This window comes from Osmia bicornis, chromosome 2, assembly GCF_907164935.1.
Source record: "Osmia bicornis bicornis chromosome 2, iOsmBic2.1, whole genome shotgun sequence".
NCBI lineage: Eukaryota > Metazoa > Arthropoda > Insecta > Hymenoptera > Megachilidae > Osmia > Osmia bicornis.
The window spans coordinates 9,355,186-9,380,342 of record NC_060217.1 but is presented as its reverse complement, the minus strand read 5'-3'; the positions used below and the strand labels follow the sequence as shown (position 1 = coordinate 9,380,342).

Here is a 25,157-nt window from a genome sequence, read left to right as displayed (position 1 = left end):
TACCGTGTACTGGCTTCACTTGAAACCATTATACGATCCATAAAGAGAGAAGAGGAAGTCGTTTCTTCGATGATGAAAAGTAAAATCCAACTCATCTTATATGATTTTTATTATTCGAGGAAAATAAGGATACTTACCGATCACGTTATGCATCCAGTCGAAGTTCTCTGAATTATCGAGAAGTTTGGTTATTAGAGGAGATTTAATAGGGACAGGACAAAATTGGACGACCGGTGATGCGCGCAAAGGACAAAGCACAATGTAAATAAGATCCTTGCAATTAAAGTAAAGCACCGCGGAGACAAAGTTGATCGCAAACGAGAAAAGTTCTTTCAGTTGTTAGTTTAGGTATCATTCCCGTGGTTGTCGAAAGTTACGAATGTACCAATTTGCTCGGCTCGCAACTTTGCAATTAAGTTTCGAAAGGATTGCCTTTGCAGACCCATCCGTTGAAAGAACAGTGATTAAAAACATATCCGACGAAATCTAATTAATACAGGCCACTTATTTCTTTCTCTTTACTTGCCAACGAAATTTTATTAATTAAATTCAGTCTACCAGTTTACCGTGCAAATTTAAACGCCACGTAATATGATAATTTCATTTAAATTCCAAGGTACTTCCGATTGTTTATATGAAACGTAATATTACAGAGGAAAATTGAACATGTTTTTGCGAATCTATACGAAAATATGGCTGAGCGTTAACAAAATGGAAAACCGATATTTCATTAAACATTGCTTCCCTACGCTTTCTGCAAAACAATACCACCACCGTCCGCTTTTAATCTTCGTTTGTTAGTTCTTCGCTCTTTCACCCAAAGTTTTACGCAGTGTTGAACTTAATTAAACGATTTAATCTTTCATTGTTGGCTTAGCCAACTACTGGAACAACAATCATCCCCCTGTTCTGCTTTTGTCTTTAACAGTTGGAAATATTTATTCAGTTATAACCTGTGTGTAGGTATGAAAATTCGCAATTTTTCGAAAAGAAATAGTAAAGTAGATGACGATTTATTATTTAACGATCATAACGTGTATTCTTATCCGTGAGATTTGCGAATCCCTTGAAACGCGACGTCTGGAAAAGCCACAGACAAGTTTATACGACGTCTGTTTTTCCTCGACGACGCGAAATTGATATCGGTATTATCCTGACTGAGCCATCGAATTTACTCGAGGCATGGCTTCCGTCTCGTAATGGGATTTTGATACTAACTGGTTGAGAGGTATCGACCCCCACGTCGTGGGAATAATTTCCTCGTCGTATTTGTATCGTGTTCACTGTAGCTTGCACGTTAGGATGCGATACGTTATCGCCAGCTTACACGCTTTACCGAGCCTCTATTCTTCCTCCTTCATGCAAATTCGTAAGATAAGCAAGGTAAACTCCTAACGACCATGGTATAATAAAATTAACTTCTCCGCTTGACGCGCAACATTTACTCTATTCATTTTGCCATTGCTAGCGATCCAGGTGATACCCCTGTCCAATACTATCGATTGTAGCTTGTTAATTTTCATACCGTATCGAATGGTATCGAAATCGATTGAGGTTAATCAAACGCAAAATACCTTCGATAAAATAAATCAGGACATAGACTTTTGAAAATTTCGCGCACAATATCGAATATGTGTCAGAACGAACGCTGCATTTGGATCAGTTTGCAGCCACGCACGGGCGTAATGCTCCATATATTGCCGCCATAAATCTAACAAGGAGGTTGAACATTAACCCAGCAACCGTCGCCTATACTTCCGACGTTGGTCGACCTCCGGGTCCGATAAAATAGCTGCCTATACAGTCCGCGATATTATTTACACCCATTTAATGAACTGTAACGAAGTTTATTTGAAAATAAAAGATAACCCGTTGCGACATGAAACTACTTGCAATGACATCCATTAGGTTCTATCCGCGTGAAATTGTAATTTGAAAATTACTAATTTTACGAATGCATATTTTCCGGAATCAATGGGTGCTGTAAATTTTGGATATTTTGATATCTCGGTTGGTCTGCTTTTTCTCGATCATCCGTTGATGCAATCACGGGAATGAGCGTAGAGTAAATTTTGGGATATAAATCTCGGTACTGCAGGGTCGGGATAGTAGAGTGGAAAATTGGATGACGATGTGGTCGGTTCACAGGTGGATTCGGCGCCAGCTCTTTGTCCTACCGCAAATAAAATAGGTTCCGGCACATTTGGCATCGGTACACTGTAAAATTCTGCCAGAAATCGCATACACATTGGTCAGCAACGTATTAACCGATACTGCTGCTTGTCGTTGCTGTAATAAAGACGCGAAATGATATTGCTCTCCAAAGGAAAAGAAAGGCGTTGAAAACTTTACTTGAACCAATGTATTTTTCAGTAATTTATATTTCCACTTTAACCTGGTATCATTATTTTTGTTGCAGAGTCACGACAGCTGGCAAGGGCACGACGGGGACCAGGTGAGCATTCATGGCTTATTAACATTGCTTTGCTTTTGCTCTAAGTACAAGCATGATACTGCTTTCCTCTTTCCTCTTTTCTAACGTCACACGCGCTTTAATTACCATACTGTGTCTTATTACCTTGCTTTACTTTATTTATGTACACAATTTGACAACATTTTTAGCAAATATTCGTCGAAAGTAATGCATGCATTTTAGCGTCTGATTAATTTGAACTTTGATTTATAAAGTGCTAACAGAGAAGTGTTTCGTTAATAGCATGATTGGTGATTATTTAACCCTTACAAACTATCGATCGTGATGAATGAGAAACGAATTCAGGCAATCTGAAAATCTATTCTCGAGTGAGGAAATCGTACTCGAACTTACGTATGTCTACGTACATATATACGTACCCTACGTATCGTGTTCCCGGGGGTATTGGCAGGAGTTACATAGAAACGATCAAGCAAGAGGAAACGCGGTAACGGTGAAAGAGAGTACGAGGGGAGGCGAAAGCAATTTGCATGACAGTGATGCATACGATTCGAGTTCTTACCATCTGGTTACGCGGTTCCAACGTGTACTTCACCTCTTCGTTATTAAGGGCGTTGCGGTTTAATGACGGGTTCGTTGCAGCGACCTGTGTGCATCAGGGTTGCAACGTTCCTCGTTAACTACCAGCGATTAGTCGGCGCTGCAGCAAACGCCTGTGAAAATATTTACCAGTCCACGGAATATCTCTCGTGTAGAGAGCGCCTCTTAGGCATTAATCGATGCACTCTCTTGCCAATCGGATTCGCCGCCTATTTACATCCATCTTTTCCGTTGTGCAACGCGTCGACGACGCTTTAGGGGATCTGACGCGTTCATTGCCAAGTTCACTAACTCGTTGCAACATTTATGTTAACGTCTCTGACTCGAAGGTAGAACTTTGAGATCCCAGCCTTTGGTGTAATATATCGATTCCCATTGGAATTTCTATCGAGAATCGCAAATTAAATAAGAATACCTATTAAAATAATTTCAACTTATTCGTTTATTTCCTTTTAAAAGGAAAACCACGGAAATTTCTTAAACAAGGAAAAAACAGAAGATTTCCGCGAGACGTGGCGTTGCATTGCAATTGAGCGCGCCTGTGGAATGCTTTTTACGAGAAACGAAAGACGTCGGGAGCACTTAACAATGAAAGCTGGTTGAATGAGATTTAGTGTACCGTCTAATCGGGTTTACTCTCGCCTCGGGGCTATGCCTCTTGCTGATATGCCAATACCGTCTTGGGCTACGGTAGTAGAACAGCGGTACGGGTAAGGAACAAGAAGAGCGAACCTGAAGAAAACTACGAGACCAAGTGGTTAGGAAACGCACGTCGTGAATTTAAAAAGATTCATTAAAGCTTGATACCAGAGTAGACTTGGTCGTCCGTAGAACTCTTTATCAAGAAGTTCAACTACTCGAGCATTTTTGTACCGGTTCTTTGACGTTTATCTTGACAAAAAAGTTTGCGAAACTCGAGGAGAACAAGTGAAATTTAGTAAGAATTTAAATATTCTCCCTTTCGAATGACAATCCAAACGAAGGGCTCTAACATTTTTAATTTCTTAGGATTCTGTTTCATAGGGTTTTAAAATAGATTCAATAAAAATTTATATTCACATCGCTGATACTCGGTGAATTTCAATATTCGCGATCTTCGTATCGTTGAAGAGCATCTCGAAGAATCGAGTTTCAGTCGATGGTTCTTGCCATAGGCACTCGAACGAACTATACCAGTTTTTCAATAGTGTCTTCTCTAAAGAGGATCTGTTTCATCTTCTATCTTCTTGTTTCGAATATCCACAATACGTCACCCACTACGCCATCCTTCAGCCGGCTTTATTCTCTTTGTAGCGATACAAAGTAGATCACTCCTTCTCCTCTTTTGTTCGCGGCGAACAATTTCGTGCCGAGATTCTTTCCTGTCTCGTGAAAACTCTCTTAAGCTAAATCCTTCAGACGAGCGTTTATGGTTTTAATTTTCTTTTGACGCAAGTTTTGATACTACGATAAATTTTCTTCGGTACAAAAATTCAAGTTATTTTTATTCTACACGGAATAATGCAAATAAGTTTCTTGTATTGTACAGGCATTTCCCTCTTGTAGCATTTCCTGATTTTACGAAACCCTTTCGGGAAATCTTACCTAATAATTCCCTTGTCCGATGGAAAAAGGAGTCTGTCGAAGGCACGGTGCCGATAAAATACTGACTGAACAAAATCTCGTCGCGATTTGCGAACGTGCACTCCCACGGGAATCGTCGAATGCCGGTGCAGATCGAATTTCCGCGTCTACCATCGTCGGATCTGGATGAAATCGTTCTATACACACGTTTACCACTGATGTATAAGCTTGCTTGTTAATGAATCTTCTGCAAAAGGGTCTCTGGAAGAATATTCAAAATATTAGGATAGAATTTCGAAAGCACATTAACTGTTAAATATTTAAAAGAAACGAGATGTTTGCTTAGTGATCGCTGAAACTTTCATTCGCTGGTGCAATGGGTTTGCAGTCTGTCAGGCGTTAAATTCTCTGGTGTTTAAACATTTTCAAGATTAAACGTCTAATAATTGGTATTTAATGAAAGGAACATTTATACGTTTTAGATATTATATGAAATAACCTGGTGAAGTTGGGCTATACATCCACTCTTCAGCTTTCTCTGTAAATACACTAGACTTTATTATTCCAGCAGGGTGCTTTATTCATTTTCAGGGTATTAAAAGACCGAAATCCCTTTTTACACGCTGTGTATTGCCATGACTAACTCCGGGGAAGGGCTTGATGCCAATTACATAAACCCGCCCTCCTTTTTCCAGCTTCATTTTTCGTTCTCGTTTTCTCTCCTACTCGCATTGCCCTCCACTTATCCCTTTTTTTTGTTCAGTCTTTCTCTTTCTCCTCGATGAGCATTCGTGACTTTCGCCGCAAATGAGCCACTCCAGTTATGAGAGATTACCATAAGCCTTAGGGTGTTCGGTAGCTAACTTCCTGTCCTCTTCTGTTTTTTTTTTGTCTCTCATTACCAGGGTCGTACGGAAGGTTGCTGAGGCTGCTGAGATCTCAACCGCGGGCAAACGAATTCTGAAAAAAATCCGACAAAGAAAATGGAACAACTCGTGACATTCGGTTCCTGACACGCACTAATTAAGCACCAGCATCCCTTATGGCATTCAGCTTGGATCCCATTATGTTCGACGCAATAAACCACAAGACCAATTGTTTTTGCGTTAGTATTGTTTTTTTTTTTGTTCTCACGTTCCTTCGCCCTTTTTTTCCGTTCTTCTATAGGTGACGCTTTAGATGGTAAATTATTTACTAATTCGTATTACCATTTATTAATCTACATGTTGTACTCTTTTTATTCTGATTGTGAGATTTTAAACAAGCTTATCGACAGAGTTTACTGTACAACCACTGCAATACATAGATGTCTCTTACAGTTTCAATCTCTGTGTTCATTTCAATAAATTAATTATATAATTATATAGCATTGACATTATGTAAAATTTAATAGGTTAATTTAAATTGTAAGAAATACTTTGATTTCTTCTAATCATTTAGTATGTCAATACTTCTTTGATTCTATGTCTTAAGTGAATGGTATATTCAATTATTCAGGATCAGATTTGTCTTCCATCTAATTGAATGGATCGTATTTGCCTTCCGTCAGATTCGACGGATCGGATCGTAGGAAGTTTCACGATCGTTCGATAGAAAAGTAGCTACGGCAGCCCTGACGATTGACCAATCAATTTTCGGTCGGCCAGTTTACAGGATGTAAGTTCGAGCCACTTGCATGCAATTTCCGGTTTGGCCAGAGGGAAATTTGCTTGGGAATCGACTCAAAGGGTCGCACAAAGGAGGGTTACGGAAACGTTAGGGTGGGCTTCGATGCATCGACGCGATTTTGGCGATGCTCGTTCGGCAAAGCAAAGAGAAGCCCGTTAGAGAAATGCAAATTGCAGCCAGCCAGACAGCATTAAACGTTGCCATTGTTCGGCGACTCGGTGGCACGGTTGCATATGACAACACGCGAAACACACCACCGTCGCGCGAAATTGCCTCCCCAGAAATTCTAAAGATTTCGTTTAAGTTTCCAGGTCATGTAGCTCGAAGCGTTGGAGGGAAAAGAAAAAATGAAAAAAAGCTCGGTATGAATGCGCTGACCGCTTTCAGCTATAAGTGTATTTATTTTCTGACAGCAATCAGAAGCAGTTCAAGCGGTTGCTTGAAAAATATTAAACTTCCGTCGTTTTCATAAACAGTCGGTGGATGTATAAAAATAATAAGCTTAGCTGTAAGTTACTATTAATTCGCAAAATTGGCTGGAAACAATTTAATTTATAAACGGTGATGAGGTCGGCAGAGAAACTTCATGACTTTCGAGAGATTAGGTTTAATCGAGGTTCCCCTCTGTTTCATTCCATCGTTGGGTGCAGTGCTAGTGTAACCTAGCGATAATAGACATTTTTCACCAATTACGGAACAGGTTGAAAGGGAAAGGAGAATTTCCACGAATGCAGACGAATATACCTGCATTCTTGCTACCGAATCGAGGCATCGGTTTCTCTACCGTGTTGCAACACCTTCGGTCGTTGAATCTTGATTACTCTGGAACCTTGAATAGAAACTCTATTTTGCAATGTTTTATTTATTTTCACATGCTAAAAATAGTACTTCAATTATTGCGTGTGCGATACGGGAACCGTGAAAAATCCTAGGGAGATGCGGAACTTTTTATAGTGACATAAATAATATGTTACTACATTGCCTTTTAACCCTAAGCCGCACGCGATTGTACATTTTTCCATCGATTTACGTTTACAAACTAAAGGTTGTTGATGTTAAAATTTCGGCCTATACAAGAGTTAATCCGTGATACGAAAGACCATATCAAAACAAAAGTAGTAGACAAGTACTTAGTTCTTTCGAAATTCGTGTAAACCCAGTATCGTTACGACTATGCCCGAAGCGGTATCTTCGTATCTACCTCAACTTCCCTCGAGCACGAATCAGCACGACCTCGCACGATCGGCCTGGCACGAAACCACGTCGCCGGAGAAACGAACGTCTTTTGTACGGTTAGTACGTACCAGGCAGCAGAGAAGGAAATACAGGAGAGAACGAGAGGAAAAATAAGAGGCATGCGGCAGAGAATGCGAGTACTTTCGTACAAAGTTGGTCATTTTTTACTTGAAATAATGAATAAAAAAAATTGATGGGGTCACGACCTCCCGCAGGAACAAGAATCTGCATAACGTTACGGGGAAAAGAATCGCATTCGTTTCAATTATTTTAAAAATTTATTATTGAAATTGAGAAACATACAATTTTATTTTATAATTGAATTACATCGAATAATTAATACAATAATGACAGGTAGTTTAAATTTTGAGCAAGGTAGTGCTCCGATTCGCTCAAGCGGAACCAGAATGCAGCGCTTGAAGAATTTTACAATTTCATTATCCGAGTTTCATGAATTTTACATAATTGTAGATTTTAAATTGAAAAAAAGAACGTTAATAGTAAAAAACTCTGTTTTACACAGATGAAATAATAATCGGAATAAAAATTTCTTTGGATAACGCCCAGAACAGTTCAGGCGAGGACGATCGTGCAGGTTCGTGTAGATCCGGCCAAGTTCGGCTCGGCACTCTCCGTGCGTGCAGCGAAGTTCATGCCGGCGGCCGAGCGATGACGTCAGCAAGCAAGAGGCCCGTCCACGGCCAGCTCCGTAAAGCGTACGAGAGCTCTTGACGTTTCACCTCTTTGCGTGTCCGCTCGTATTATTTTCGGTGGCTCGTTCGATCTCCGGCCGGCAGTGTTTAATCGGTATTCGTGAGATACGTGTGTGCACCACGTGGCGGGAAAAACGTTTCGTTGTTTCGACGCCACGCGTTCCTTCTGTGAGTGCAATCGTGGATCGAAGAGCGAGAGAGAAAGCGGCCGAGAGGCGGAGGAGGAGGCGTCCGTGGCGACCTAACCTCCCAACCGGTGCGTCGCTGATTTTAATCAGCGTTATAGCATAGTCGTGTAACCGTGTCATGCGAACCTGCACGAAGTATCACGGAAACTAACTCGTCCGGGAAACGCCACAACGTCTGGCGTTCGACGTTTGACAACGGGCCGACGAAAAACTTTCTTCGAGTATAGTTTCTAACCTCTATGGTGGTTCGCGCCACCGGGTGTTCCGTTTCGACACGAACACGTAGCTACGAGTGAAAACGGTGGAAGGGTCGATGAGACGGTAAACAGAAGAAAAGAAGAGGTGGATACGAAGAGAAGTGCAATCTGTTTATACGAGCGAGAAACTGTCGTGTATGTACATATTGACATTCGCGTTCGCGTACGTCCTTTGTTTCTTTCCCCGTACGTGTTGGCACGGAGAAAATATATCGTGGCCCGATTGGCGGTAGAAATTCGTTCCCGACCCGAGAGACGGACAAGAGAGGAGCAACCTGTTTTATAGCTGTGTGAGTGGCGTCTGTGTCTCTCATGGAATGCGAGAACCGTGTACGTCGGAGCATCTTGATACACGGTGATTTTCGAGCAACCCCGAATAAGAGTGCAGTGCCGCTGCCAGTGGTAGACATATGCTCCGTTCCGTTATCATCTAAATGTGCCAGCCTGTGAAACAGTGATCCTTCTATCCGAGGTAAAGTGACGTTTCACCCCGTTGAAACGGTGATTTCGTTATCTAGTATTTTTTGGCGGGCAGCGTGGAAGGAACACGTGGCATTTGGGAAGTAAGGTACCCTCGAGCCTATTCAAGCATATAACGGTATACGAATTACTAGAAAGTCTACGTAACGTTTCTTGTCATTAAGCGCGCAGGCGGTACGTTCGAAGGACAAGATATAACAGTATATTTATTCGTAGAATCATACTTGATCTTTTATAATCTATCTCTTTCAAAGAATCGATGCATTCCCGCCGGTAAATCGAACGTTTCGATCGTATCGGTAAAACAGTAACAGAGATTATCGCGTATGCGCGTGAAGCGTTATGTCCCACGTGGAAATCGAAGTACATATACTCACAATTGTGAATTTCCTTATCCGCGTCGTCATTCGTCGTGGTACGCTGCACAGGAGTACGCTTCGCGGGCACTAGAACGAGACGAACCGACAACCTGTTTAAGATATGAACGTAGCCTTATAGTATACATGCGCACGTATACAAACACGTTCAGTGTGCTCGGCTACGTAAGAGGAGAAGCTTGTGTACAGTTTTCGTGGGAGCGGTGGAATCAGTTTTGACTTGTCGTTCGTGAAAAGAAAACATACGTCGTTCGTAGTGTATCGACGGATATCAAGCTGGACGAGGCTCGTGTGCCACTTGGAGGTTCGATACTTTCACTGATCGATCGCCCAGGGCGTGCAGTTCACCGGTCGAACCGGAGAGTGCATTCTCTTTACGGAACATCTACTAACCTTTGCTCGTACTTTGCTTTTCCGTGCATAATACCCGATATCGTGATCGTCGAGCTAGAAAAAACACGACCAGATTCAAATTCGAAAAACAATTCTATTTTAAAGGATTTTAAATTCTCGATAGACGACGATCGATCGACATTACCGATTACGTATTACATAATGTCGAGCGACAGCACGTGACGACGAGCAAAGAGGAATAATTTCCTACGTTATTTGCCAAGCGATTCGGGTTAACCGACCTAACTAAGTAGGACAGGCCGATGTCCCTGGTTTTTTTATCAATTAGGTTGCACTTGCGTGAGATATAAACGCGTGGCACGGGCCCCCGCAAGAAATAGGCCGCCGGCGGTGTATAATACGACTCGGTGTCACCGTAATCACGGCTCAGAAATCTATCGTGTATTTGACGCATATAAAATTACCGGTCTATGCAATGGGTCTCGTGTTTCCTCGTTAGATTGAGTTCAAGCGGTCGAGGTACATTCACGTTGCAACAGTGCATTAAACTCTCGTGCAAAAGCTTTGCGGTAGAAAAGGCAGCGCACTGTCGGCGCCTAGTTTATCTCAAATAATAAACTTCGTTTTATATCTTCTATGAAAATACGTAAATTAGATCATTTTATTCCACCACGATTCCTTCCACGCGAACCGTCTTAATTCGCGTGAAAAATTTATTTAAAAAAGGAAAACCCGTCTTTGTTAGTTTCGGTGAAGTGCGGCTTCGCGAGTTCCGTGAGAAAAGTATGTGGCTCGGTTGCATCTGAGCGTGCGGATTAATTGGATTAATTTACATCGAGAACCGATCGATCCAAGGAGAGGAGGATGACCACCAGGAGGAAGAAGAAGTCGCAGGACGGGTTCCTGAAGAAGGTCTCGAGCTTGTTCAACCTAGACTCGGTGAGTCAATTGTTGTTCTAGAGAACAGTGTCACGAATTTCGTGTCACTTCTCGCCAGCTATTCTATTTTAGACGATTTTCTGAGCATCAGAACGCGGTCGGTGGCTTTGTGGTCATCGCCTACGACTCTTTCGTGTCCCGTTTGAAAGCATTCTAGCGTAGGAAGTTGTGAAAAAGAAACGTTCACCGTTTCGTTTCTTTCTTCCCGTCGAATCGTCCTCGTTCCCACGTATTTTTAAATAAATATCGAAAAAGGGGGAAATTATTATTATTATTATTGATGATCAGTGATCTATTATTAGGCATAATAATTTTCTTGATAACCAGAGTAGAAAATACTCAGAAAATATTCGCTTTCGAGCGAAAAGAAAAAAGGCGGGAAAGAGTGGAGATAGACGAGAGTACCGAGAACATTGCAAAATTTAAAAGATGTTAGGGAATTACCGTTGAAAAATATAGTAGCATTTTTCTCCTTGATTTCTCGAACGTTTCGTACGATAAGGAAACGTGGAATAACTCCGAGAGGCCCTGAGACCGTTTGATAAAGCACGAAGAAACGAAGGACTAAGGGAACAACCGTGCCACGTAAATAACGTGGCTGCAGTTGTTCCTACTGCACTCGCCGACATTTACACCGCGTACAATTTAATCTAACTTTCGATAAAAATTTACTCCGCAGCGTAGAAAATGATGACTTCAGCCTCAGGTTTAGCGTTCAATTTCTGACGTTTTCTTAGAAATTTTCATACGGAGATTCATGATAGCGATTCATGATCGATATTTCTACATAAATTTTCCTCTCGTAAGCAGGTGAATCTGATTAAAATCCAGAACGGTCGACGTTTGTTTGCTCTCGCCAAATCAGCGGCCTGTTAGTCAGCTTTATCGAGCGTTGTAAGCGTGTAGTTTACATTGGCAGCCGATTTTCACGCGTCCGAGCTGCATCGTCGGTCCTAAGTCAACCGGGACAGCGAAGGCTCAACCGGAGCTTTTCCATGGAACACAGTTTGCGAAACGGCACGGGCCAAAACAATTTGACGGCGAAATTTTCCCTCACCGAGGCGTCCCAAGCATAGTTTATGTTCCCGCGTTAAACGCGCAAGCAGCGGTTGTATACCGAACGAAAGTTGTTCAACAAACTTTGTTCACTTGTTCGGTAAGTTACCTTGAACAAAAAATGTCATATGCACTGTAGATCTAGTGATATATCAGCGCGTTAACCATTGAAGGTCCAATTATTAAGGAAGTTCACGTGTACATTGGTGGGTTCAAAACGACGGGATCAAGGGTTAAATTAATTTTGGAGTTTAGCAAGCTCTTTAAAGACTAAACGCGAATAGGATGACTCATTCGCTAACTTGATAAAGATTTGAATAAACGTTTGTCGCGTCTGGTCCTCGGCTCACACTTTACCGAACGATCTCTGCATAAAGAACGATGGAAACGATTTTTATTCTTCTCGATTACGTGTAAGCTCTATTTCCTGCTTTGAATCGCGTACACGTACGATCGGGGAATTATGTATATTTGCTGGTCATTTAATTCAGTTGCGTTGCGCCGCTTCGATAACGTTCCTTCGCAAGGTTATTCCGACCCAGTTGACACGTTCTTGCGTATACAAGCGGCAGGCTATAAGCGTTACGAAATCACGATAAACAGGTCAGTGATAATTGACATGGATTAACGGACAATTGAGAATCAGAGTGAATCTCGCCACGTCCGGAGGTGCTTCGTCGCGTACGTTACATCTTCTCATCCGCTGCGGGAAGCGTTTCGCGAGCAACGAGACCGTGATCTTATGTAAGCCCTGTCCTATGTGTATATTATTATTATCGAACACCGTGTGCGTTCCAATACGCATACACGTAAACGGGGTATCGGCACGACCTTCGCGAGAAAATACGTGCTAGTTGCAGGCTCGACTGCATCTCTCGAACGAGCTGAAAAAGAGTCGCGAGGCGAAACCAAATTGCAATTCGATAGGGACACTTAGCAGAAACAGAAGTATTTCGTCGCGTGTTGCGAAAACGTGCTGAGAAATAACCTTCTCGTGAACAGCTGTTCTTTCGCTGACGAAGCAGGCGACGTAAGGAAATTGAACGTCACCAGGAATGATAACCAAGGGAACAGTGACGAGGCGAAAGAATTCCGTCTTCCTCCGGACTTCTTTGAAGTATTTGTTAAAGGGGATTGCGTAAAGCAGAACTATGCACGAATGCAATGAAATGAAAAAGAAAAATACATTATCAGCTGTTAGAATTGAGAACCACTGAGTTTGACGTCTCTCTTATTCCTGTCAGACGCATACCTCCCTTGGTCGACCTTCCGGAGGTGGTTGCAAACCTCGGCGTGCTGTGCACCGAATGTTGAATCGTATAACTTGCACAAGCTTGTCCCGTACCCTAACAACCTTCCACCCACCCCCAGCTGAGGACCAAAATGCCATTCAATGGAGTGTTTCACGGGGAGCTCCATACGTTTCGTGCCAGACACGATCCTTTCTCTCTCTTATTTCCTTTCCCGCCTTCTTTCAACCCATTGCCAGAGTCTCGTTTTGTCCTCTCGCGTTTCCTCCCTTATGGTGCACCTTGATCGCCTAAATTCTATGCCACCAATATCTGTTCGTGTTACTGTACTTTCAATTCGTACATCTTCGAACACGACCATGAAATTCCTGGTTGAACTTGCTATGAATTTTATGTTCGACGATGAACCGAGTGGAAAGTTTATTTCCACGAATCGTCTTAAATTTTCACTAGCATCTGGTTAGAACGTTGCAGTGGAATCCATGAATAATACATGCGGTGACACCGGTGTCTTAGTTTCTGATTGGTTCACCGCGAGCTTCCGTAAACCGTTCCACTCGAATCCTAACGCCATTGTATGCCCTTCCTGGCAACTTTCATACCCGCTATTTCGCGTTAGATCTTTGTAATTTTCCCTCTAGATTGTCTGTTTCAGCGTATCGTAATTACGTTAAATTATAACGTGACGGAAGCTATCAATTTGATGCACTGATTGAAGTATGCACCAAATAGAGAATCTTCCCATTCGTGATTATTAAATTAAATTGAATTGAACATTTTCAAGTTGAACTCCACTTCCGAAGAATGGAAACGTTCCATTCGGATTCTAGCAGGGTGCTATTTACAATTCCCGTTGCTTTTCACGTGAAACAAGCAGCTAGGTAAGATCGTCGTTAGCGTTCGTAGACCAAAGTGACGGGACGATTCCCAGGGCCGTAGATTTTCCCAGGCACGGTTCGAGAGTTCGAGGGGGCTAAAGAGCCAAGGAGGGAGAAGAAAAAAAAAAAAAAAACTTGGTTCGCGCTAAAGTAAAGTCTCCAAGGGGGAACGATCCAATTTATCGTGCGCCTAGAAGCTTTACGTCACTGTCTCCACGTTGTTCCCGACGATTCTCCGTTGAACTTAATTCCAGCTAAGCTCGACTTACATTACAGGATTAATTTCCGTGCGCCATGCAACTCGGGAATTACAGATTGTCCCTTTTCCTTCTTTCCGTCTAACTTGAAAAGGTTCCGTCGTTTTTTATTTTCATTTAACACCCTTCGCTCGACGCGAATCTTATTTCCCTAGAAGCGGTATTCTCGTTTGTCCGAAAGCTTCCGAGAATCTGAAAAATCTAGCGGATCGTATCGAACGAGTTTGACGCTTCTTTTCCTCTGATACCGATAACGGGTTATTTTTCCAACGTCGCGTGGACAAGCCAGTGCTCGAATGTAAGCAGCTGTAAGTCGTTGAATAATGGCGAGGGATGAGGGGCAACAGCCACTAAAGCCACCACCGTTGTCGGACCTTCCGTCCGGCATCGAAAGCTTCTCTTACCTTGGCCACCCTCGACCGTCCATTTTCAGTCTGCGAGTCTCTACCCTTAACATATTACCGATCCTCCCTTATGCGGGCTATTCTTCCACCGGGAAATATGTTTCCTATTAACCGGAGAGGAAAGCAATCGGTCTTGAAACGTTTAACGGGTCAATAAATCGTCTATTAATTTACCTTGGAGAGAATTGTGAAACGATCGTAAGAAAAGTGAAAGCTAATACGAAATCGTATTGTATTCTATAAATAGTTTACATTTATTCTACAGACGCAACGTTGAAAAATTTTCCAAACAAGAAGTGCCGCGTGATGTAAAGCAAAGGCTCCTCCTGCTTGTACGGCGCGTTTCGAGTTTGACGAGAAACAGATTTTCTAAATCGGTAACTCAGGAACGTAGGAGTAGGAAAGATTTCCGTGGGATCCGGTGCGGTGGGAAGGGCGAAGTTTTAGCTGGAAATTCTAACGAAATTAGGGCGTCTTACGATGGCCAGCCCGGAAGTTTGAACAGTTCTGGCTATCGACAACGAGTAAATCCGTACGAATGGTCTCGTAGGTGTGCATGGCAGGCATTCTCGTTAAATTGGACTGGCTGAGAAATGGAGAGCAGCCAGTTGGAGGGTAGTAGAAAGTGGAGGGAAGGTGGCCAACGTCGGGGGTGGAATAGGGAGACACGGACAGCCAACAAATGGACGACCGTTCGTATTCGCAGACGTACTTCAACCAACGGACACTGACCAGGCTGCCTCGAAAGCCAATACCAAGCTTTGACCTTTTCTGACCGTCCTTCCGCATTCATTGTTCTCTAGCCATCCACTTGTAACCCGCGACTTATCTCTACCTGCCTGTCGAACTGTCAGCCCTTTTCACCGATCGTAGAGAGATATTTCCTGATATTTCAACTAAATATTGAATCGCTTCGTAATAATTTAAATTACCTCTGTAACAGGAAATTAATTCGGTAAAGAAGAATTACAAATTTAGTACAATTGGATGTGAATAATTAATCGAAACGATGTTAACGAGTTATTTGTTTAAATTTTACAAGCACGCCCGCGGTAAATTAGCTTGATTAAATTACCCGTTCGATTACTGCTACGATGATGGGTACCATTTTATCTCATTTTTCCGTACGATACTCGTGCAACGGTTCGATGCAAGCAGCAATGTTTATTTGTACCGTATTCCGATAGGGAATCAATTAACGCCGGTGATATTAATTAAACGAAACGATCGTTCTTTTTCCTATTGTTTTTTCAACGGGTAGCGAGTTTCTGTTTTCTACGATTCTCGTTTCCATATTGAAATCTGATAACACGGACAGTAATTAGCGCGCGGATGTATATTATAGTTCGTAGTTGATTTTTTTTTTCTGTAAATCGCAAACGAATCGATTAGAGGTGCTGAAGTGACAAAGCGATTGTCGATGGCACGTATCGAGAATTATTGCTGATCCCAGTTGGACTCTGTATCTGACAGTTCGACAGTTTCTTTTATTCGCTCCCGCCCTTATTTACGGTAAAGTACCATTGTTTTCTTGTCTTGGATTGTCGCAGACACTGTCCACTGAATTTACGCTCAAATAGAATTTTTATACGTCGAGTTTCAATTCGTCTGCAATTAAAGGTGAAGGGTTACTTAGATTCTAATAATGTTAAATATTAATTTGATAAAAAGAAGTTCTTTTATCATTCCAATATTAGTTTCCATTTTATTTGCCAATAACTTCAATTTATTTGCAAGGTATATATATTGGATGATCGATTTCATCTGGTATGCAAAACTTTGCTCTATGAATAAAGATAAACAAGCGGGTATTATTAAAAATTTGTAAAGTAAAATTAGTAACCGAAGAGTCGGTATTAAACCGAGGCTTCACGTTTTCATAGCATCCCCAGGAATACGTTTATTTATAACCTTGGTACATCCGGTGTACAAACGTGCAGAGGAAAAGAACGTAGCGCCAGTCGAGATGATTTCTTCATCGATGCTTTCCGGTATCGCTGATTGAAGGAAACTTTCAATTACCGAAGTGCCCTCACCCTCGTCAATCGGTCGGATTCTAATCGATTTAACTCGTCTCTCGTTTCTCGAAAACACCGAACGTACATCCCGATAATTGACAACGATCGCGATTCTTGAACCCGAACTTTCCTCGATAGATTCTTTCGCTTCATTGCGGCGTGCTGTTCGCGTCCCGATGAAAACGAGCTGATAAAACGCGACGACCGCTTTATCTTCGGGATTTTTCGCGTGATTAGAAGGCATTCCATTGCAGCGCTAGGTTCGCGATAATGAAATCTTTCTCGCTCCTTATCAAGCGTAATTTTCATTGATATCGGCTCGTAAGAGCGCGCCTTGTAGACGAGTTTACTGTTTCTTAGAATTTTTAGTTGAAGTTGATAATTTTGAAAGCGATGAAACGTTTCATCATCGTTATCGTGTTCTGTGAAATGTTGGACACCGAGAAATATGAAAATTCGTAAATTTTCTGAACTACTTCGCAGGAAAAAAAGCTCATCTAGTTTTCGACGCGTTGCACCAGCTGCGCTGACGTTCGCAAAGCTTTTGATCGGATTTGAAAGTTGAAAGTTTCTCCGTGTTAGAACGAAAAGGCTTGGAAAAAAAGGTCTATCAAAGACGAAAAAGCGACCGAGGCTTTCCTCTCGTGTCAGACACGACAAAAAGATGAATAATGTGTAATTAAATTTCGCGGCAGACTATCGTGAAAAATTCTGCGTGATTCAGCGATTACTCGACGAAGTTCATTGTGTTTTAAATGAAAAATCCTGTCCGCTTAAAATCAAAAACTCCTTTTTCCCATAAATAAATCACGATTAAATCGAAACTCTAATTATCTTTTAAATTCGTGAATTTACCACTCGTGAAATAATTTTATCTTTGCTATGAAAATATTACCTCCGTTAGTGGTTGATCCTTTCCTAGCAGCAAATTTTCGTGTCAGTTGCCGGATTGCGTCGTGAAAGAGCGGAAAAATTATATCCGGACATTTTTCAAATCTACAGTAAGGATTTACCTACATGCCCCTACCGGCACGGGGGTTGAATCATATTTTATTCCGTTATTCTTCCAAGTTGTTTCCGAGTTTTAAAGTCGACATACACGGGAAGAGAGGAAAGGATTTCGTAAAACCTCCGGCAATTTTCCTTGCGTCTCTCTTAGCTCGTCTATGTAAATAGGATAGCATCGGCACGTATGTATTTCCGACGAGATTTTTCGGAGCTTGGACCAGCAAACGTTTTCCCAACTTATCGTTTTCGATTCGAGAAAATTCGAGTCTGTTACCCATCGTACTATATCCCTATTTACGATGTATCTATTTAGGAAAAAAATCCAAGCTTTTTCGTTTTCATAATTTTGTCAATTTTCTTGTTTTTTTTTTTTTTTTTCTACAATCATTCAATTTGATTTAATCCGACGAGCCGTCACCGTTGATCCCCACGTTAATCAGATTGTTGATGATGATTGATCGTGAGATTATAAAGACGCGATCATCATTGCGTAACTAAACGCTGTAGTTGTTAATAATTATACGCCTCTCTAACCTAATCTCCAGCGCAGCCGTGTAATTTTCATTTTCCCGTTTTTAATTCTGATTTCCATTCGAACCGGTTTTTATACCACGGTGAAGAAGCTCCCAGTGTGTTTATCGTTCGCATAATGTACGCAGAGCGAGATAATACTTATCTAGTACATGTTAAAAGCGAACCAAGATAATCTTATACGGCTTTCCTCTACGCAGGTGGAATGAAAACGAGGGAATAGAAATTTCTTTCCGCGAAACATATAATTCGTGTTGATAGATCAAATCCATAGTGTCAGGAAAAGAATCCTAAGAAATTGGCGTAATTACACAAACAGAAACTTGTCGGTCGCGAGGTTGAGTTAATTCAGAGTGCCACGAGGGGAGGAAACGGAAAAGTTTTGGAAAAAAATGAAGGAAAAAGCTGGTTGCGGGTGGAGCCTTTAATTCTGTGGAAGAGCGACCCGGAAGTGGGTTCACGTAGAAGCTAATTGAATTTCATATTCTTCCGCGCATCGCGAATCGAGAGCTTCCGGCGAGAGTTCCCTTGTAATTAATTACCATTCGAGCTTGCGCCGTCTTTTTCCTCCTTCCGTTCTTCTCGCACGTCTTTTCTTTGTTGAACTAAGTTTTCCGAGGGGAGCTCTTTTCTGGGGTGGTCCAGGCTCTTCGTACTCTCCGTTTTCGATTGAATTTTAAAGAAAAATATATTAATGAAGGGGAATTCGATGGGAAATTGCGGGAAATAAACGGACCTGTAAGAGATATCGTATCTACTTACAATTGCAATTCTGACAGAAACCCGAAGAGGATATGAATAGCGGAGAATGCAACATTGAAGAGATATATCCTTGGGAAAAGAAAGCCGATAACACGAGTACTTTACGAGCAAGTCTCGTCGTTCTTGTTATTCATAGAGCTGCCACGGGAAATATGAATTGACGCAGCTCCAACGCTTGCTAAAAAGCACTTTCACCTGGGAAATATGTGAACTTGTTGATAAAATTGAATGGAAGAGACAAGTGGAGAAAAGAATATTCTAATTTAATTTTTCCTTCAATTTTATTAAAGAAACAACAATTACAATGATTGTATCTTATAAAGAATTCGATTGTCTGCCATTTCGTCTGGCCGCGATTTACACGATCATTCCATTGATTGTTCGAATATCTCTGCGCGCTATTCCTCGTATCTCGGTGAAATTCAATTTTCGGATTTTCCCGTGGGAAAAGCGCGACATTCCAGCCCGGAAATACGATGTTCGCACGCGTGCAAAAATACAATAAAATAAAATAACATCGGACCGAGCACAGATAGAACGTTTCCATCGTTTGAACTGCCCCAGTATCAGTTTTCTTGCGTTCTCAACGAAATGCTTGATAAATGGTGTTTTATTTGCGAATGGTTGGAACAGGAAAATTTTAGGCGTGAATTCTGATACCTTTCGGTGGTTCCATGAATAAAGAAAACGTCGGGTTTCCATCGTGAAGCAACTACATTATCGTCGTTCCTCCTCTTTCAGAGGGGAGACGTACTTGTTGAATGAACTTTCATCTCCCTTTCCGATTCTTTTCAAGATCAGTCACTTCGTCCCGTCGAAAAGTCGTCTCGCTCTATTTTCCTAAATTATCCTTTGGTGAAATGGAAGACGTCTCCACCCCGCCTTCTTGTCGTCTCCATCTGAAAGGAATTGGTAACGCGAAGAGGGTGAAAAAGGAGGCGGGGTAGCGAACGATAGGCCACATTTCTCCCGTCACGTTGCACCCACCGCAAGACGTTTTTCATTGTTCCCCACGTACAAAGTAAGAAATACGGAGGAAATTACCTGTCTGCTATCTTTGTTCTATTGTTATTTCGCGCTGCTCCTATTTATCGTTATGATCGCGTTCCCGGACATGGCCGTTCGAAATTGCGAAAAGTCCGCGAGAAACGTGGCTGATATGTGATCAATTGGATCTTGTATGATTCATGGGATGTTCGGAAAAGTTCTGATAAACACGAGTAGAAAAATTATTAATCTTGAAATATAATACATTGCAAATTAGGAAATTCATCGCATGGATTCAAATGATAAATAATGGTTTAAACGATCTAATGAACGTTTTAATAATAGGAGGTTCAAATCGAATGCGGTGCACACAAGTTTAATACATTTGTCACCCAAACGATAGCACCCAGAGGAGTCGTAGACGCAAGCACGCGTAACAAATATGAATCGATTTGAAATTCAATAAACTTCGATTACAATTGCGAATAAATAGGAGCAAAACGGTGGGAGGAGGAGTCGATGATACATTCCGATTATTTCGTTCAGAGGTGTAATTATAGTTTTCCTTTGTTCTTTTTCTCACGCCGATAACAGTCTCGCGAGCTCGTGTTATCTCGTCTCGGTGATAAAAATCTTTCTCACATTCTTACAACCACTCGATTTGAACGAGTTAGAAATAGTTTCTCGCTAATTGATGTTAGAAAAATATTCGAAATTTTACGTCGTCGTTTGTTCTTTTATGCGGCATTTTTACCGCGCTGCCGAAACGAACGGGGCAGCGTTAACGCAATGAAAAATCCTCGCGGTGAAAGTGTAACGAGCTCAATTGAACGGTATTAAAATGAAAGCTTACGGAGCGTCGATTCGCTAAACGGTTTTCCAGAGTTAGTCGAGGCTCGTTCGCGTGGCTCAGACACCGCGGAGAAGAGTTCTTCGACGCTCGTTCGATTCCGAAACTTTTCGAGTTAACATGCTAAATTTTCAGCGGAAAATTTTCCGACTCCTCCGATTTACATATAAACTCGGCGTTCGATCGTGTAAATTCGGGAAAATAATCTCTCGCGGAAAACGGATTCGTATTCCGCTGCAAGGAAACCATGAAACTTAATCGGTTTTTTTTCTCTCTCTCTTTGGAAATCCATCGGGACCATCGGCGGGTTTCTCAGTCGGGAAACTTACGGGAGCAAAATCGTATCGAAGCCACGCGATCCTCCAGGGGCTACAAAATGCTCCTCCGTCCCTTTCCCTGCAAATTATTGGAATTCTCTTTATTTTTACTTGTCTCAAGTCGCACTCTACCCCTTGGCTGGTACAGGCATCATTGAATTAAAATCTAGATTGATTTAATTGAAAGGAAAAAGAAGAAAAATTAATACCCTTCTTAGACATTATAGTGCAGCATTGCGTTACTAATTTTTAACAGCTTCAGTGCAATAAGCGAGATAATTTTTTTTTTTAATTAAAAAAATAATGGCTTAAGATTTTTAGCTCTGGTTGCGAATTTATACCGAAGAAGCTTTCCTCGAAGTTACAAGTTGTTTCATAGTTAACGATCGAAAATAGTTTGGGAAGCTTGCGTTAGGTTTTCTCTTACTTTGCATGATCATGACCCCGACGCGTGTTATCGCATGATAGCATGGTTTTTCCTCGGGAAATTTGCGTCCTCCATCGAGAATGAGCGGAGTCTTTGCTGAAGCATGAAGCTCCCTAGAAAACAAACAAGAATTCCCCTGAGATTCCCTTCTCTAATTTTCTGGGCACTCATTGTTGCAGGCACACACGCCCCTTCTTGCGGCTGACACGAGACACGTAAGTAAAGAAAACAGATGTGAACACGGGAAAACCGTGTACCTTTGCACAAATTACTGTAATTTTAGCGTGCAAAAAATGCCCTGGTAACTTTTAGTTCCTACCTTTTCTTTTATTCAGCGTGTTCGTTTGTGTGTTTACAGAATACAGTGTTTTATAAACTGGCATTTGCAAATAGGGAAAAAAATTGTGAGAAAATAAGATGAAAATGTAGAATAATATTTTTTCATCCGTTTTATTAAAAAATATGAAAAGTTTACCACTTGACTGCGGTCAAGTGCAAACGGTTCAACTAAATTTTCACATGGATACTTCTCACGAGAAATTTTCTTCTACATTTTCCATTTATTTTCCCGTGTAGAATGGTCACTTTTTGCAATCGCTGATATTTATCGCCATTTACACGACACTGTGCACTCATGCGGTGCATTTGTTTTCGATTGCCAAAAAGTAATTCGTCCGACCACGTTGCACGAACAGATTTACGATTAAATATGCTCGTAAATAGTCTACCGTAGACCATTAATTTAACCCGGTGCACACGGATTTTACAAATTCCTCTCCTATTTCGAAAAATCGAATACTGCAATAGGATCGTTTTAATTGTAGCGTGACTTTCTATCGTATCGGAATTCCGTTTCAGTTTTTTGCATTTCACTTGTAAAGTATTGGAAGCGAGGTATTTCTATTCATAGCAATTATTATTACGAGACTCGAGGTGTAAATTGATTTGCAATAATGGTAGAAAGAATTCTATCTCGGTTTCTGCGTTTCACCGATACTATCGACGTGACTGTGTTTCGATTCGATTATCATTGCGGGTCACGAAACGCATAGGAAACTCCCTAGTAGTTTTCCTTCCTGGAGAAACTCCTCGTTCCTGACAGATACGTATATGTTTGCAAGGAATTATTGTCGCCAGACTTAATTAAAACTAGATACGAATAATTGCGAAATGATAATTATTACTGTACTACTGAATTGGTGAGAATTAGGTTTTCAAAATATTACTCCTTACTACCCCTATCCGAAGGGATGATATAAATCAGCCTTTATTCCAAAATCTTTCTCTTATTTTCATTTTATTTATCCCCAGTCGTAGTAGTTCACTGTCTTCGATCGTCTCCGTCACTTTCTTGTTATTCAAACGCCGGGGGTTAACCTACCCCTTTTCAGGAGACCCGACAGCCCTTCAAGCAGTACGGTATTCAAGCGAAAAGATTCATGGCTGGCTTCATTCGATTTGCAGGATCGTTTGAAATTCAACGAAGAAGGCACGTACTTTAACCGTGGACCATAGCACGAGGAAATAAGGGAAAGGGAGATTAAAGGGGCTCGCGGGGTAATGCGAACGAATATCGAACTTGCCAAATCGAGTAAACTCCTGTCTCCGGTTCTTGTAACTTTCTGGGATACCGTCGATTATCTTCCTCGTTCTCTGGCTCTTGCTTTCTTTCCCCAGCAACCGGGCTCGTTCATCTTCTTTTTCAACCCCTTTGCAGTCCGGGAAATAGGATCAATTTCGCGCTTAAAGGTCTCCATCGAGTTTCCCTGTTCTCCTTAATCAACTGGTAGATTTATTCGCTACTGGATAGTTGCGATCCTGTTCAAACATATTTCAGAATAATTCACAATAATATTCGAAATTCTACGCGCGACACTTTTCCTTAAGAAAACATTACTCTGTTTCGCGTTATCGAAATTCTAATTAGATTAGATTTTTACTTCCCTCTGGTTCTATGTTTTTTCTGTCTGGGGTATCGTTTTTGTTATTCGATTTTCGATATTTTTCCTTTTAAGCGTTTTAACTTTCAGCATCGTGTATCGGTTTTTAAATATCGTTATTCTGTGAGCGTGGTGGTTTAAGAGGGTCATCGGTGAACCGCGTTCACAGCGGTTGCCACGTGGTGTGTTGCTCTTCGTGTCACTTCCTGCGCTTCCAGCCCCTAGAATTGCATTATGGTCGAGCGGCATTATAACGGGACACGTCATATAAATCATGTGGAGTGACATTAGCGTGTCGGTGTCAGTGTCGGTGCACGTCCCTCGGCGTCCACGCAAATTACCGAGATTAGTTGCTAACAGCGGATCACTAATCGACTTTCCGCCCTCGAAAGTCCACCTATTCACCCTTTGGGCGTACTTAAATTAAAGGAAACGAATGTCACTTTTTTAACGTCATCGCGTTGGCTGATTTCCTCTCAAAGGAAACTATCGTTAAACTATTATTAGGCATATCAGATGTTAATTGTTTCGTTGCAATTTTGGTAATCTCGCTAGGTATAATAAAATATTATAGTTATTTCAGTATCAAAGTTGGATCGTTTTATTGGTAAATGTTGACTCGTTTCAACTTGCTTCTCTGTTTGAAGTACGCAGTTACGGTAACAGGAATCGCGGAATGAATATTACTATCCATTGGCATCGGTATTATGGATAATTATCTTTTCCCGTGCATCGGAATGTTGCGCGCATCATGGAACATCCTCCGTGGGAACGTAATATCGTAACGATTAATATTCTCTCGGTTAAAATTAATCAGTATTTAAAATTAACGAAGAGATCTTTGATTCTGATCATCTATTCGCTTTGATATCGCGTTAGAGCTCGCTGCACTGAATTCTAAGAGGTTTAAGTATAAAATAAGGAAAAACGAAGCATCGCGAGGATGAAATAAGATCGTAAAGTCTCGAACGTAAATGGTACGTGCCTAGGTAAAATGAAATTCGTCGTTGGATGAAGGAAGAAAAGCCTCTGGTTGATCTCTTCATCGATGCTAGGTAGAAAACAGCTAGTGAAGGGAGGACAGAAGTGGTTCATCCTATCAGCGTAAAGCGCAGAGGTCGGTGCAGTAAACTTTAGACAAGGATCACCAGTCAAAGCTGTTCGAAATGGCTCTCGCCGAGTTTATTTCAAGAATTTTTCTTCATTTTTTCCCACTTCTCCTAACGTCTATTCATTTCGATCTTTCGAAACGTTTTGCCAAAGTGCTTCTAGATATGCCGGTCGGCCAGGTGTAAATTCTGAAACCTGTTTAAAGGCTCAATCCTGCTCTAGATTTCGGGACACGAGGGCGTAAAACCGACGACGAAGTCGTTAAACTAAGCTATCCTCTGCGAGCAGATGAAGAAACTTTTACGCAGTGATTCGGTCGAACGATTATTTGCTACTAGGAACAGGACCAGTAAAACGGTACTCCCAACGGATCGCTGTAAGCGATGGGAAAACGTGGGATGTAAATTCAATTGCTGAATCCTTTTATCACTTCCTGTTGAAGGATATTTGCGAAGAGGAAATCAGAAGCAGGTGTAAAAACTGACTTTGCGGATGGATTCTTGGTATCTATAGTAAAATGATGATGTCAGTTTTTATACGAAACAAATAGATA

At 41.5% G+C, this 25,157-nt stretch overlaps 1 protein-coding gene across 12 annotated transcripts in view; it reads left to right on the top strand.

The window, feature by feature from the left end:
* LOC114883068 (disks large 1 tumor suppressor protein) overlaps positions 1 to 25,157 on the top strand; it is a 335,824-nt gene that overhangs the window by 233,237 nt on the left and 77,430 nt on the right. For 10 of the 12 annotated variants that reach the window (XM_046290086.1, XM_046290084.1, XM_046290085.1 and 7 more), the window contains 2 exons: positions 2,420 to 2,455; positions 21,734 to 21,769. The exons of 1 other annotated variant lie outside the window; for it this stretch is intronic. In XM_046290086.1, coding sequence (XP_046146042.1) covers positions 2,420 to 2,455; positions 21,734 to 21,769 — 72 coding nt within the window. The remainder of the gene's footprint in view (positions 1 to 2,419; positions 2,456 to 21,733; positions 21,770 to 25,157) is intronic. One more of the 12 variants, XM_046290079.1, reaches the window with a different exon arrangement.